This window comes from Rhinichthys klamathensis, unplaced genomic scaffold (genome assembly GCF_029890125.1).
Source record: "Rhinichthys klamathensis goyatoka isolate OS25496 unplaced genomic scaffold, OSU_Roscu_1.1 h1tg000820l_1, whole genome shotgun sequence".
Lineage (NCBI taxonomy): Eukaryota > Metazoa > Chordata > Actinopteri > Cypriniformes > Leuciscidae > Rhinichthys > Rhinichthys klamathensis.
This window is the reverse complement of record NW_026607206.1, coordinates 141,208-156,819: the sequence shown is the minus strand read 5'-3', so window position 1 is coordinate 156,819 and position 15,612 is coordinate 141,208. Positions and strand designations below refer to the sequence as shown.

General features: G+C 35.4%; 2 protein-coding genes across 2 annotated transcripts; both read right to left on the bottom strand.

Annotated features, from left to right (window-relative positions):
• Positions 1 to 3,539: 3,539 nt before the first annotated feature.
• LOC130078141 (uncharacterized) lies at positions 3,540 to 5,582 on the bottom strand. Its single transcript, XM_056243653.1, has 2 exons — positions 3,807 to 5,582; positions 3,540 to 3,701 (listed from the first exon to the last, which is right to left on the bottom strand). The coding sequence occupies exons 1-2, from the start codon at positions 5,560 to 5,562 to the stop codon at positions 3,565 to 3,567; spliced, it is 1,893 nt and encodes a 630-aa protein (XP_056099628.1). The 5' UTR covers positions 5,563 to 5,582; the 3' UTR covers positions 3,540 to 3,564.
• A 615-nt stretch (positions 5,583 to 6,197) lies between these two features.
• Positions 6,198 to 8,515, bottom strand: LOC130078140 (serine/threonine-protein kinase/endoribonuclease ire-1-like). The gene is made up of 5 exons (XM_056243652.1): positions 8,056 to 8,515; positions 7,748 to 7,908; positions 6,825 to 6,933; positions 6,541 to 6,572; positions 6,198 to 6,392 (listed from the first exon to the last, which is right to left on the bottom strand). The coding sequence occupies exons 1-5, from the start codon at positions 8,468 to 8,470 to the stop codon at positions 6,198 to 6,200; spliced, it is 912 nt and encodes a 303-aa protein (XP_056099627.1). The 5' UTR covers positions 8,471 to 8,515.
• Positions 8,516 to 15,612: the final 7,097 nt, after the last annotated feature.

Below are 15,612 nucleotides of genomic sequence, written 5' to 3'. Positions count from 1 at the left end.
CATGTTCAAGAAACCAATTTAAAATGATTCAAGCTTTGTGACATGGTGCATTATCCTGCTGGAAGTAGCCATCAGAGGATGGGTACATGGTGGCCATAAAGGGATGGACATGGTCAGAAACAATGCTCAGGTAGGCCGTGGCATTTAAACGATGCCCAATTAGCACTAAGGGGCCTAAAGTGTGCCAAGAAAACATCCCCCACACCATTACACCACCACCACCAGCCTGCACAGTGGTAACAAGGCATGATGGATCCATGTTCTCATTCTGTTTACGCCAAATTCTGACTCTACCATCTGAATGTCTCAACAGAAATCGAGACTCAACAGACCAGGCAACATTTTTCCAGTCTTCAACTGTCCAATTTTGGTGAGCTCTTGCAAATTGTAGCCTCTTTTTCCTATTTTTAGTGGAGATGAGTGGTACCCGGTGGGGTCTTCTGCTGTTGTAGCCCATCCGCCTCAAGGTTGTGCGTGTTGTGGCTTCACAAATGCTTTGCTGCATACCTCGGTTGTAACGAGTGGTTATTTCAGTCACAGTTGCTCTCCTATCAGCTTGAATCAGTCGGCCCATTCTCCTCTGACCTCTAGCATCAACAAGGCATTTTCGCCCACAGGACTGCCGCATACTGGATATTTTTCCCTTTTCACACCATTCTTTGTAAACCCTAGAAATGGTTGTGCGTGAAAATCCCAGTAACTGAGCAGATTGTGAAATACTCAGACCGGCCCGAAATTGCTTAAATCACCTTTCTTTCCCATTCTGACATTCAGTTTGGAGTTCAGGAGATTGTCTTGACCAGGACCACACCCCTAAATGCATTGAAGCAACTGCCATGTGATTGTTTGATTAGATAATTGCATTAATGAGAAATTGAACAGGTGTTCCTAATAATCCTTTAGGTGAGTGTATAGGTATAATATACAGGTATAATATACAATATAAGTATTGTAAGTATAGTATATAGTAAGTGTAAGTATAAGCTAACCATGGCTGCGCTTATTTGATTAAAAATACAACAAAAATCAGTTATAGTATTAAATATTATTCCAGTGTAAATCAGCAGTTTTCTGTGTGAATATATAGTAAAGTGTAATTTATTCCTGTGATCAAAGCTGAATTTTCAGCATCACCAGTGTCAGTGTCTTCAGTGTCAAATGATCCTTCACAAATCAGTATAATATGAGGATTTGATGCTCAAGAAACATTTATTATTATTATCAATGTTGAAACAGTTGTTGGTCTGTCAGTTGTACAGTTTTTTTTTTTTTTTTTTTTTTTTAGGATTCTTTGATTAATAGGGTTAGGGCTAGAATCTTTTGTAACATTATAAATGTCTTTACTGTCACTTTCGATCAAATTAATTATTCCTTGATAAATAAAAGTATTGATTTCTTTCCTCCAAAAAAATAAAAATAAAATTCTCACTGACCCCAAACTTTTGAACGGTAGTGTATATATGTATTTACTGTTTAACACACACACTGTTTAACACACACACACACACACACACACATATATATATATATATATATATATATATATATATAGACATCCAATATGATAGGTAGACCTGAAAAATGCATTTTCTTTTTTTTAAACATGCCAAGATAACTGCGACCTGCAACTCTGAACGATGTCTACCTTACCAAGAGGGGACTCCTCTACAATGGATCTGTGTGTGTATATATATATATATATATATATACATCCGAAGTCACAATATGCATGGATAGATATATAATTACAATCATAATTACCAAACCAGCAGTTATCAAAAATGGCAATATTTGAATTGCTTGAGGAAAGACTATTTGAATCTGTTTTTCATGGGGGTAAAAAAAACGTTGACCAGGCGACAACAGTTCAAAAGCAGAGGCGAGAAGATGCCTCGTATCATTCATAACATTATTTGCCTTATTTAACTCTCTCTTCATAGATACTTTCTATGCAGTTCCTAAAAATGTACTTGCCTTTGTTAACACTTTTCTTACCGATTTCTTCTGTAACTCTGTAGCATTTCCATATCAACAAATAATCCAGAATATCATAACTTTCGATGAAAGCACTATAAAACATTGGAAGCTTTCTGTTGTGGACATTACACAAAAAGTTATTGCTTTAGGAAATTCATTATCTGTTGTGGCTTCATACTTACAGTATATGATCGGTCCACATACCCCATTTAGGTTTATTGTCAAGAACACCAAGATATTAATAATGTGACTGATAGTATTGGCTGCCTATTAATTAAAACATAATTTATACTAATTTATACTCTAATAAAATGTATAGACATCTCCTTTTTTGTTTCCTTTGCTTCTAGGATATTGATGTACAGAGATAGTCAGTGTTTAAAATATTGCTAAATTTAAATACAACCAAACAAATGTCACTCCTTACAATCTATTGCAAAACAAATAATAAAAAAGCAAACCTACAGCATGTTGAATGAAATCAAGTGAAAGTTTATTCAAGGTCCACACACTCCTAAACTAAAGGTTTCTTACTTGCTCTTGCTGCACTGCTGACAACGGAAATGGTTTTTCATATGATAAACCATTAAGTTTATCACATAGAAAATCTCATAAGCTCACTAAAAGAGCCCCCCCGTGCGGTAGTGCAGACTTTCCACCCTCAGTGATGAGTGCTTAAATACCACAACATCAATGATAATAACATTATATATTGCTTTTCAATACCAATGCTATGACATACTGACGCTCCACTGACATGAACTACCAATGCTTCTTAAAATACATGTCAATATGTTTCATGTAGATACAATTGTTGGTAACACTTTACTTGAAGGGGTGTACATAAGACTGACATGACACCTTCATAACCATGACATGACATATGTCATGAATATGAAGTAGGGTTTATGCATGTTTATGACAACTGTCATTAAGTGTCTTTCGCTCAATAATGACATTTTTAATGCAAATATGACATTGTTTAAGATGTCTTTGTTATGACACCTTGACATAAACCATAACATCATAACCTGTCAGTGTCTTTGTCATGACAACTTGAAATTAAATTAAGTTAAACTGTCAGGTGGTTGGTTTTGACATTGGCTGTCATAAGGCCATTATAACTGTGTCATGAATATTTTTCGTGACCTCAACTACAGTGGTACACATTGAATTTGTCATTAAACAGTTATAATGGCTTCATGACAGCCAATGTCAACACCAACCACCTGACAGTTTAATGTAATGTTAACCAATAAAGCTAAGTGGTTTCTTAAGTTTGATAATTAATCTGCTATGTCACGTTTATGACAGGTTGTGTTGTCTTAGTAATGTCAAGTTGTCATGACAAAGACATCTCAAACAATGTCATATTTGCATTAAAAATGTCATAATTGAGCGAATGACACCTAATGACAGTTGTCACAAACATGCATAAAACTTCCTTCATATTCATAACATGTGTCATGTCATGATTATGAAGGTGTCATGTTAGTCTTATGCACACCCCTTCAAGTAAAGTGTTACCCAATTATTTATGGTAAGTGGAATAACACACCCTTTTTATTTAATGGCAGTGGTGATATACTAAGGTATGGAACTGCCTCTCTTGAGGCTGCTCTTCTTTATTGAGGTGGCAGCCCTTTTTTCAGAATGATCATCCTCTGGCATCCTTTTTTTAGATGTTTCATCCTCTGTATCTGAGTTGCTGGAGTCCCCTTCAACTGTAACACAAAATGATCATTCACATTATTTTTTAACTAAAAGTAGATTTTTACAAAGCGCAGAAACTTTGAATTGTTTTAAAAATACATAAGTGATTTACTTACAGTTGATGTTTGGAGTTATGTCCTCCAGAGATTTTCCTTTAAATTTGCCTATTCCACTTTGCAGGGCAAAAAGAATTCTGCTCACTTTTGCCACTTGCAAGGTTTCTTCAGGCAGTCTGTAAAACTCCCTATGGACGGCAATGTTGTGACCCATGAAAGTTGCTAGTTGGTCTAGTTCATGTGTCTGTAGGTTAAGTAGCTGAGAAACTGTGGCTACATGTTTTCTCAACTTTGTAGATGTAATGTTTTCTGGATGTTTAGCCCCACAGCTTTCTGCAAATCGCCTTAAGCAGTCACACCCACGGATGCTCTCCTGTGATCCATAAAAAGGACGAGCAAATATATAGGGATTGCTAGGGGAAATCCCAGAATCTTCTCTAGTTTTAATCAGAAGTTCCACAGATTCTGTGACATTTGTTGGAAATAGTACTGGTACTTTGCGGCCTCGTTTCCCCCGTTCCTCTACTCTGGTGAGATTCTTACATAGTTTCTTCTCAAAAGGTGTCAGGCTCTCCATAATTTCATCCTGAATCATGTGTTTATTTCTCTGCAGGTATGTTTCAACTTCCATCCTAGAAACCTCACCTTCTCTGCGCCGATTGAATAATATCAGCTGTGCTAGAGTCACCTGAGAGAGATCACTCCATGACCTTTGTGATGTGTGGGCAATGTGTGCTTTTTTGTTGACCTCCTCAAGGCGCTTTAGATGATCCTGGAGCTTCTTTATGTCTTCTGCTAAAGGCAGCATTTGTGGACTGTTCCACTTTTTCTGGTATAAGGTTTTCAGTGCATTGGATGAAACATGAATTGTCCATTCCAGTTCAATTAATTTACTGAATTGCTCTGCTCTTCGCTTCAAGGCATCATCCTCTTGGCGTAAAGCCTCTCCTTGCAAAATAAATGACACTTTCACAAGGGAATGGCGCAGCTTTAGTGCTGTTGAAGGGATTAAGAATCGGTTTGTTAAGTTATCAAATCCAGTCATCTTTTTTACTCCCTCAAGTACTGTGTTGAACTTTCCTGGGTTGATCAAGTCATTCAAAGTAACAATGTCTTTGTCAATAGTTCTTGTCACTAGAAGTAGTCTGGCAAGTTCTCTCATCTTGTTTCTAATGTCTGCCCGGTGCCGTGAAACTTCTCCGTTTTTGAGGAACATTCTTTCACCCAGTGCCAAAATCAACGGGTCAGATTTTACCACTTGAGTAACATTGTCATATGTCATGTCTCCAAGAATTTGTTTAAGTCCACTGGAAATTTTAGAGTCCATGGGCAACAACAGAGAACAACTTGCCTGAATTTTTCGTTTCACTGGCATATTCTCTTTTACTTTAATTCGTAATTTGCAACGTTTGTGATGTCTCCAGAGATCTGTTTTAACATACATAGCAAAGCAAAACTGGCAAGGCAGATAGTCCATTGCTGTTGACTTACAAGTTGCTTGTCTTTTTGGTACGATCTCTCCTTTCCCAGAGGTTAGGACTGAACAGTTATGGTGGTAGTTTCCCATGTTCCTTACTTTAGATAATAAAAGATTACGCTTGGTTGAGCCTCGGTTGTGTGCCAGTGCCTTTGCAACTTCAATTTTTCCAGAATGTTTCTGCTGTAGATGTCTTGCGATTTTTGCATAAGGCTTCTCACAGTAAAGACAGTAATTGTTCTTGTCATAGATGCGTTGATGTACACTGTTTGAGGACATTTTCACTTTGATATTATGTTGTTGAGAGCTACAGCCTTTGGCACTTTCATCTATTTCCATCCAATTCTTCTTAAGTGGATTTCCCCCTACTTGTCCTTCAGCTTTTTTTATTTCTTCTTCTTCTTCTTCTTCTTCTGACATTTCCAGGGAACGGGAAACCTGTTGTTCAGTGTTGTTCTGAAACACAGAAACACACAACTGAAATGTATTTGCAAATAATAACAATGTTATAAATTAAACTTTCCCCACATATATTAATGGTCTATGCATTATTCATCACCCGGTCATGTAATTTACCCCTAATTACCATTTCAGACTCATATAATTCCTCCTCAGTGTGAGAAGATGAATCCATCACATCACTGCAAACATAGATGCGTTGATGTACACTGTTTGAGGACATTTTCACTTTGATATTATGTTGTTGAGAGCTACAGCCCTTGGCACTTTCATCTATTTCCATCCAATTCTTCTTAAGTGGATTTCCTCGGATACCTTCCCCTACTTGTCCTTCTTTTTTTATTTCTTCTTCTTCTTCTTCTTCTTCTTCTTCTTCTTCTTCTTCTTCTGACATTTCCAGGGAACGGGAAACCTGTTGTTCAGTGTTGTTCTGAAACACAGAAACACACAACTGAAATGTATTTGCAAATAATAACAATGTTATAAATTAAACTTTCCCCACATATATTAATGGTCTATGCATTATTCATCACCCGGTCATGTAATTTACCCCTAATTACCATTTCAGACTCATATAATTCCTCCTCAGTGTGAGAAGATGAATCCATCACATCACTGCAAACACTTTCTGGCTTATCACTGTCAGTATTCTCTAGGATGTCCATCTCATCTGATGTTTGGGGACAGCAATCAGCTGTATGGGTTCTGTCCTGTAAAACAATGTAACAAATTTCTGATTTAAGGTCTGTTTTTTTTCTATCTATAGCCTTCTGTTTATCTCATAACACTTTTATAATCATAGTTGTCTTTTTAGTCCTCAACTGTTTTACTTCAAGTACTTACTTCATTTTCACTCACATTGGTGTTGTTGTTTGTGGTTCCAGTGAAACCTGTAAATACACAACAATTGTTATGTATATCCAATAATTTAAGGATGTTTTTTTTTAACTACGTTCTTGTAAAATCTACAATGTTTTATTATTGAGGTGAAGAGAAAAGTGTAAGTCTTGGAATACACATACTCGTGAAATACTGAAGGCATTCCTCAATGGTGGGACGTTCTTCGGTCGATTTAGACAGCATTCTGCTAATAATATATTTTTGTCTTGTCCATCTTTCTTCACATTGAAGAGTGAAGTTACCCATTCTGACATTTTGAGATAGCCCAATTGGATCCTTGGAGTAGGGTGTAGTTGTCTGATAGGGGTGTTGCCCATCAGTCAGGATGTAATACACCAAGCATCCTGCTACCTACGAAATAAAATATTATTTCAAAAATTATTTCAGTAATGGTCACAACTAAACTGTACAGAATGAATAAAGATGATTGAAATAATGAGAAATTGCTGCTGTGCTCATTAGCTGAAAGCTGCTCTGAATATTAGCGTTCAGGACAATTGAACATAGAACAAATGTATACATTTTTGGTAGAACTGATGACTATATATTTTCTTTTGATAAATCATAGTGGTCACAGACTAAAATAGTATTATAACTGCATACATGTAAACTTTTAATCTACACACCCCCCTTTGGAACCCAAACCCAACAATTGTCACCCCCAAATTAAATATATACAGTAGTTCATGAAGTTTTTGTTGTCATAAAATCAAAATTACAATCATTAGAAAAAATAATACATGCAAACTTATTCTAACTCTAACCCTACCAGTCTACTAATACCCTACTACTAACACTCAATGAGAGATAGTAGACATGATGGTGCAACTTTACATTTGGGTGCAATCTGTTATATAGTCAACAGAATGTGTATAAGGGACCATCAAAATAAAGTAAAACTGAACATTGTTTAGTCAAATTCTTTCATGATGACCAGATAGCAGATTTTTTTACCTGACACAAATTAAGAAATTAAATTACTGTCACCATAATATCCTTATAGTAAAAAAGAGGTAAAAAAAAATTAGGCTTGAGTCTTAAACCCTTTTTTTTTTTTTACATTAAAACTAACAGTAACTTTGATCTAGTGTAATTAAAGAACTCTTCAATGTGCCGGCATCCTCCCACAAATAACAGGTTTTAACAAGATATTTCCTACCCATACCTGGATATCTGATTCTTTCTTGTACTTGTATTGCATGCCTCCAACATCTTCATAACTTGACCAAGAAAAAGATCCAGCCATTTGAGAGAGCAGTGTGGTTTGTGCCAGATCCAGTTTTCTGCTCGCTCCAAAGTCTGCGATGTACAGTTTGTTGTTGATATCTGTAGAAAAGTAAAAATGCTCATAAAATGACACTTTAACACTTAAAATGACATCCACATGTTCATATGCTTATGCATTTTAAATGGGAATTTCTGCTGATATTACAGGATAATTATAGCTATGGTTAATCCACAGACTGCTCTTACCAAACAAAATATTTTCCGGCTTCAGGTCTCTGTGCAAAATCCCATGTGAATGCAGTTCCTGAAGTCCTTGCAGGAACTCCTGGCAGATCTCTAGTCTTCGATTCTCTATCAGGCTTTTTCTTTCAGGAAAATCCTTGTTTTCAATCAGCTCCATCAAACTATATTCACAAAGAGGTGAGACAAAATAGGCAAAGTAAGGGTCTTCCAACACTGACATGTGTTGCAGAAGGTGCTCTGCTTGTACATTTTTTGAACTCAGGAAATTAGCCATTTCCATTTCAGTTTTGGAAACATGTTTGGCAACTCGTTTCACTGCAACTTTGCAGTTGTTGAAGACTCCTGGGAAAATCTCAGCAGCATTGCATCCATTTGCAATCTTCATTTCGGTGTTGATAACAAGGTCATCAATTTTCATCACACCAGGCTTTAAATCAAGGTCTACAAATGAATTCTTCCATCGTGAGTCCTGTAAAATGCATAAAAGCATTTAGCAAATGCATCTTTAAATGTAAAAAAATGTTATAGCATGTGTACAGTTCTTAGTAAACTCAGCTGAAGGAACAAATCTTTCTCTATATATTTACCATATTTTTCTTGATCTCTCCGAATGTGGAAGTACTGGTTTTCTGAAACAACATTTATTAGATGATTAGGTCATGTTAATTAAAACATTTAGTAATGCATCACTGTAAAAAATAATCCTGTAAAAAAACGGTAAACTACTGGCAGCTGTGGTTGCCAGCATCATACCGTAACTAAACGGTGTGTTACTGTTTTTGTGTTAGAGCATATAGCTGTTAAATTAAAGTTTTATACTGTAGCTGACAATACGGTATTTAGCTGTTAATTTCAAAAACAGTAACACACTGTATTTTTACGGTATGATGCTGGCAACCACAGCTGCCAGTAGTTTACCGTTTTTTTACAGGATTATTTTTTACAGTGTAATTCAAATCAAAATTTTTATTTGTTAACATTAGTTAATGCATTGTAAATTTACATGACCAATCAATGGACATTTTTATTAACTAACATTAAGAAAGATGAATAAATATTGTAACAAATGTATTGTTTTTAGTTTATGTTAATTAATACATTAACTAACGGTAACAAATTGTGAAGTGTTACCATAATCATTCGCTTTTTTTTTAAATTTGAGTATTTTGAGTATTGTTGAGAATAAGAGGATTTAGAAACACTTTACAATAATGTTTCATTAGTTAACTACATTAATGAACACTGATATGGCAGAAAATAATTATTAATAAAACAAGTATCACAGTAAGAGACATCAGATTCCAATTGTACTTTAAAAGAAAGTTTATTTCTTTTAAAGGAGGGTTGTTCAAAAACACACCACGGCAGCTGCTCTATGATGGAACAAGACCTGAATAACACAGTCAAGCTTACAGCCTTTATACCCCTTTTCTTCAGAGTTCCTTCTCCTGTAAATTTCCATTCACCCAATAGAGAGCCTAAGTCCCTCCCCTTCCGGTCGACCGCCATGGGACCTTATTTGGGAAAAATATTGTATGGTAGTCAATGGCGAGAGACAACAAATATTTTGATCTCGTTTGAATTGTGCCCTGAATTACACATATGATGTTTGTCAATTTAAAAGATACATTTTAAAGTCAAGAAAGTCGCAGTTTGATGTAAAACTGTTGAGGTATAAGACTTTGAAAATACGTAATTACAAAGACTACAAACCAAAAGGCGCACATTTTCTCTCAATGAATGAAGCTAACTTTACTGAAGCTAACGTCTGTCATTTTTTCTATAGTCTTACGTTATAATCGTAACGTTACGCCGTCATGCCTGAGTGTTTTGTACAAGACATCACACGAGCAACGGATCTCGCTCGTTGTTTCGCTTCCCGGGAGATGTAGTTCATTGAGCGATTTTCACATAAAACTAAATGTTACTCTTCTGTTTTATGACAAACTGCGACTTTCTTGACTTTCATAATTATTTTTTAAATTGACAAACATCATATGTGTAATTCAGGGCACAGTTCAGACGGAATAAAAAGATAAGTTGTCTCTCGCCATTGACTACCATACATATTTTTTCCAAAACAAGGTCCCATGAGCCGGAAGCGGAGGGGCGGGACTTAGGCTCTCTATAAAACCAGATCTGGCTGGTTGGTTAGAAATACAATGGTCTGATTCCCTCTAAACCCCTCTTCTCTTTGGGCTTTTGCTATCCTCACACCTGTGAGGTCAAAAGGCTGAATAACCCCTTTGTCTTACCCCAATAAAACCAGATTGGTTGATTAGAAATTCAATGATCTGATGATCTCTCTGGGCGTTGCTGTTCTCACACCTGTGAGGTCAAAGGCTGGATAGCCCCCTTTGTCTCACCTGAGTACCCATGCTAATGAGTTTAGAGGCTCTTTCCTGACCATTTGCTATGTGTGTGTGTGCCTTTGTTCCTGCCAGGTATATGCAAATATTCCAGCAGAGAAAATACATGATTGAATAAAAAGAAAAACCCACACTATGTCAAAATGAAAAACTAAAATATTATTTTTTCCACAACAAACACATAAACCAATAATGAACTACACTTCTACAGCATTTATTAAACTTTGTCAATTTCAACATTTACTAATAGAATATTAAAATCAAAGATTGTATTTGTTAACATTAATGCACTGTGAACTAACATGAACAGCTGTATTTTACTAATGTTAACAAAGATGAACAAATACTGCAATAAATGTATTGCTCATATACTAACATTGTAAGAGGATACAAATGCATTTTATAATGTTAGCATTTACAAATCATCATAAAATGGAGTTAGAATGTGCAACTTACCTCTTACTTCAGAAAGAAAGAAAGTGAGATGAGAAACGGCTCAGTGCGCTTTTGCTTAGGATCTTGTAGGTAGCGAAGTCTTTAACTCTCTGGGGTCGGCGGTCTCGCCGGCGATACCAGCTCACTTTTTTCCTTATCAGTGCAAAAGAGACTCAAATTACTCTGTTAATTTTGATCTTACATATAAGTGTTGTACATCATTCGATCCTGTTAAGTTTGTATTTTTTTTGTGGAACCTCATAATAAAAACAAAGTGTTGTGCTTTTCGCCTAATAAAGAAAAATAAACATGATGCGCGTTCTGCGTTCTCTCTGTCAGTGAAGTCCATTCTGAAACGCGTCCGAAAAATCATCTGTAACTCTGCAAATACTCAGTCAAACAGGTATACAGGCACACAGGCATGAAGCCTGAATTATCTTCTTTTAAATGAAGTAATTTATAGAAAAAAAATTTTTTCTCACTTTATGTAATCTGTGCGAAAAGAGAGAGATGATAGTCGTTCTCGTCTCAGCTCATTAAAGTTAATTTGACCACGCCCACGGAGCGCGCGCTCTATTCAAACACAAATGCTCTGAGGCGATCCACGCCCACATCAGCTGGATAACCACCGAAAGAGACTCAGATTTACGACGCTGTGAGGAATAATAGTTCTATCTTAATAATAATCCTGGAAAAAATTACCTCAGAAGTAGGCTACAGGTAGTTTCATTTGGAGGAGCAACGGATCCAGCCGAGGAAATAGGTACATTCTTTATTTTCAAGTGCTTTGTGCTAATCGCGATATGGAATAGTGTCTGTAAACAAAAAGACTGTTTGAATCGCGTTTTTGTGTGTGAATGAATGAACAGCTTTTACCTAACTATATTCCAATACTGAGATGAGTAAAAATCGACTGAAATATGTTGAAATAAAATATTTTTGTATAAGCAACGTATTAAACTGCAAATTAACATTTATATGTCCTAATCATAAAAACGATGTGTTACATATGAAAGACAAGATGTCGTTTTTACTGTAAAATACTGCCACATCAAATAAGCTTGTTTGCTAAGATGTTATTATAGTGTTTGTTCGATTGTAAGCTATATTCAAACTAATTAATCCACAACTGTGAAATATGTATGATAAAATGTATACTTTAGTATATAATACAAAGAAAGATTACATTTGAAATATAGTTAAAATTTTAATTGTTGTTGTAATTGTAACCTTTTTATTAAAATAGCAAAAATATATGTAGGCTACATATAAATAAATCTTAGGTAAATCTTAAAAGCTCAATATAAGCCTCCTCTTTAAATTATTTGTATTGTGTTTTATTAGTGACACATTTGGGATACATTCCCAAACTTTCTGTAAAAACAGTATGATAATTAACTGCACAATTACTAGAAATTTTTACATTTGATATTATACAATTTGAAAGCACAATTTGCATTCTTGTGGCTCAGTGACACACCTGAATGAAAGGCTCATTAGTATGCAGCCCCATTATGCGCTCATTATGCGGGCCATTGTCTTCTCAGGTGTGAATCACAGCAGGTCACACCCCTGCGCATATTGCCTTTCCGAACAAAAAGTGTCATTTTTAAATTTAAACCAATCTATTGTTTTACGGAATGATAAGGCAGGATGATTTTCAGATCATTTTGAAGAAAATACTCTAGGCGACAACATCCATTAGTCAAAAGTCTTGTGGACAGATATTTAGTATGTGTTTTGTGGCCTTATTTCAGAAACTTTAAGTTTTAGTTTTTTCAATAACCACGCATAAACAATATTCTCTCAAAAATACAAAAATGTACATACATGTTGATAACACATTATGGTAGCCCTGTGTGTGCTAAATAGAGTGTAATTACACCTTTGCCAGTAATATGTTTATAAGCAACTGAAAAAAGCACAAATGTCAGAGTATGTCAAAACATCTCAAGGACCCAAAAAACACCTTGGACCCCAGAGGGTTAAACTATAGCAGAAAGATAACTCTCCAATGTAGGAAACAATCTCGTACAAGTCTTCTAAAGTTGTGGTCTTCCAAATGGCACAAAATCAAGTGAGTTAGGATCCCAGAAGGGACAGATATACATGCTACGATCTGAGCCGTGATTGGGCCATCGGATAACCACAATTAGCCTCCATTACTATTGGTTCTGTTATGCAAATTTACTGTATCTGTGATTGAAATCAAATAGCTAGTTCAGAATAAGGGTATAATCTGTAAACATCAACTGGATCAGGGAAAAGTCCTTTTCATTATTAGTATTACATACTTATAACATTTTTCTGTATGCATTTTAAATAGAGCACAGAACACAAACCTATATCAATGGCAGATAAAACATGATAAAGTTAATAAAGAAAAAGTTCAAAAATAATATCAAACTATGGGATGGTGCAGCTTTTAAAGAAGGTACAGCAAGTTAAATTAATTTACTATTTAAAAGATTTTAAAAGACTGGAAAAAGTAATTTCCCACAATGAAAAAAATAAAAATCTGCACATTTAATGTAAATCAACTGATGTTATAGGGACTTAGTGGATTACCATGGGCATTCATCTTTATGTTGGTTTAACTTTACCTATATACCACATCTGGAAAGAAAGCTCATTCCTCATGTTGAATCACTCAAACATGCATGCAGAGTCCTCAATTGTTTTAAGTAGATAGGATGACTTGTTTTTTAGGTCTAAGGTAAAACGTTCTCCATAGAAAAGCAAATGTCCTGCAGGGAGTGGGGGGTGGAGCTCAGCCGGGTCCTGCCCGAAACACAGCCGTGAGAGAGCCTGATCACAGCCATGGGTTCTGTTTCAGCTCTAATACAGTCACAACACCTTTATTTATACACGCTTATACAGAAATGTGTAGACATTTATACACAAGACAGCCCTCGTGTTAGCAGGCGGGGAATAAATGACAAACTAGTGAGTTTGCCATTAGCCTTTCTGACTACACATAACCAAGAGATCTTTAGCCGACGCTTGAGAGTTTAATGTTATTTACTCAGACTGCTAGTATTATAAAGATATGTTCGCTCAAATATAAAAACCGTAATACAATTGATAATAATTAATAATACATATTTTGAATCTCTAAAACATGGATGAAGTAAATGGATCTAGAAACACAACAAAGCTGAAACCACATGTCTGTTTCTGTTCCATTTCAAGTTTAAGGATGGTGTCTCTAAAACTAAAACTCAAAAACTAGCTTAAGCTAGTCTGAAACTAAAATGCATGTTTGAGTTGTTTTAACTGAAAGCATATCTTAAAATATGCCAGTGCCATTGTTTTGTCTCAAGATTCACACCAGTAATGTTTTTTGTTTCTAAGGCATGCTTATAAAAGCTGCTTAAATGTCCTAACCGAGCCCTGTCTGTGTAACTGGGCCAATGAGTTTAATGAATCATTTTCATGTCATGTGTTTTTAGAGAAGGATAATAAAATGCTCATTTAAAAAATCATTGAGCTGATGTAACCCCCATTTCGGCCTGTTCTCTAATGGCTGCCACTGCAAAATGGCCCATTCATGGTTCTTTTGTTTCCAGTCTTCTTTCACACATCTGCAGGGTATGAGACATGGTCCTCAGTATATATTTGCATTATTATTTTTTTATTTTTTTAGCCATTTTACCATGCATTCTTGCATTACATTTTTTGATCACAATATATATTTATCTATCTTATATCAATAGTCTTTCTAGGAAAAATGTAATTCTTACGAGACTTCTTTTGACCAAATACATCATGATATATAATTAGCATCAAGGTCCAGTTCTTTAAAAGTAAACTGATTGGATTTTGGTTATCCGATTGGATCAAATCTTGCAAATGGTTTGTTCAAAAGGGAAAGAAGGAATCTGAAATCAGATTAGATCACGGAATCCAATCCTAGTTTCAATCTGGATCAAACCTTCAGTTCATGTTGTTCAAGACTTGATCCAAAAACACATGATTATCCTGATCTCAACAGCGGGTCAGATTTCAAGGTGGATTCCAGGAAGAAAATGTACTTACTTAAAAATTATACATATATGTCAAATAATACATTTGTATAATTTAGTGTAAATACTTTTATTTATATTTTGCACTTGACTTGTGTAACCGTTGTAACAGTGATAAAGTAGACATAGGCTACCGATTAAGCTATTCAGTATAGAAAAGTAAAAATGAAAATGATCTTGTCCCCATTAAATAATCCCCCAAACAGATTTCGATAACAAACAAAAATAATTTATTCCATTTTGCTGTCATTCATGACCGTATTAATTTCAAAGAAACAATCATCAGAGATGATTACTAGAAATAATTTCTAATAATTGCATCCCTTACTATACGTCCATCAGTCCCTCATTAAACATTTTTAGGCCTTTTTCAAAATATCCACAGTGAAGTTGTTAATGTATATTTGTTTTTATATATTTGTAAATTTGGTGTGGCTCAGATGAGGGGTCATAAAAGAAATTAAAAGAAAAAGCTAAGGAGGTTAAATCCACAAATATCTTAACTGTTACCATAAGCCAATGGCAATTAAGACATTTGTTCTAGAAGTTTATTACAAAGAGAAAGATATATATCTAGTACAGAGAAACTGTTTTAGCGGGATTTGATAAATGTGTTCAGCGATGAGCGTATCGGCTCAAGAGTGGAGCGTTTGCTTGGGTTAGGAGCGTTTGCTTGGGTCGGGAGCGTTTGCTTGGGTTAAGAGCGTTTGCTTGGGTTAGGAGCGTTTGCT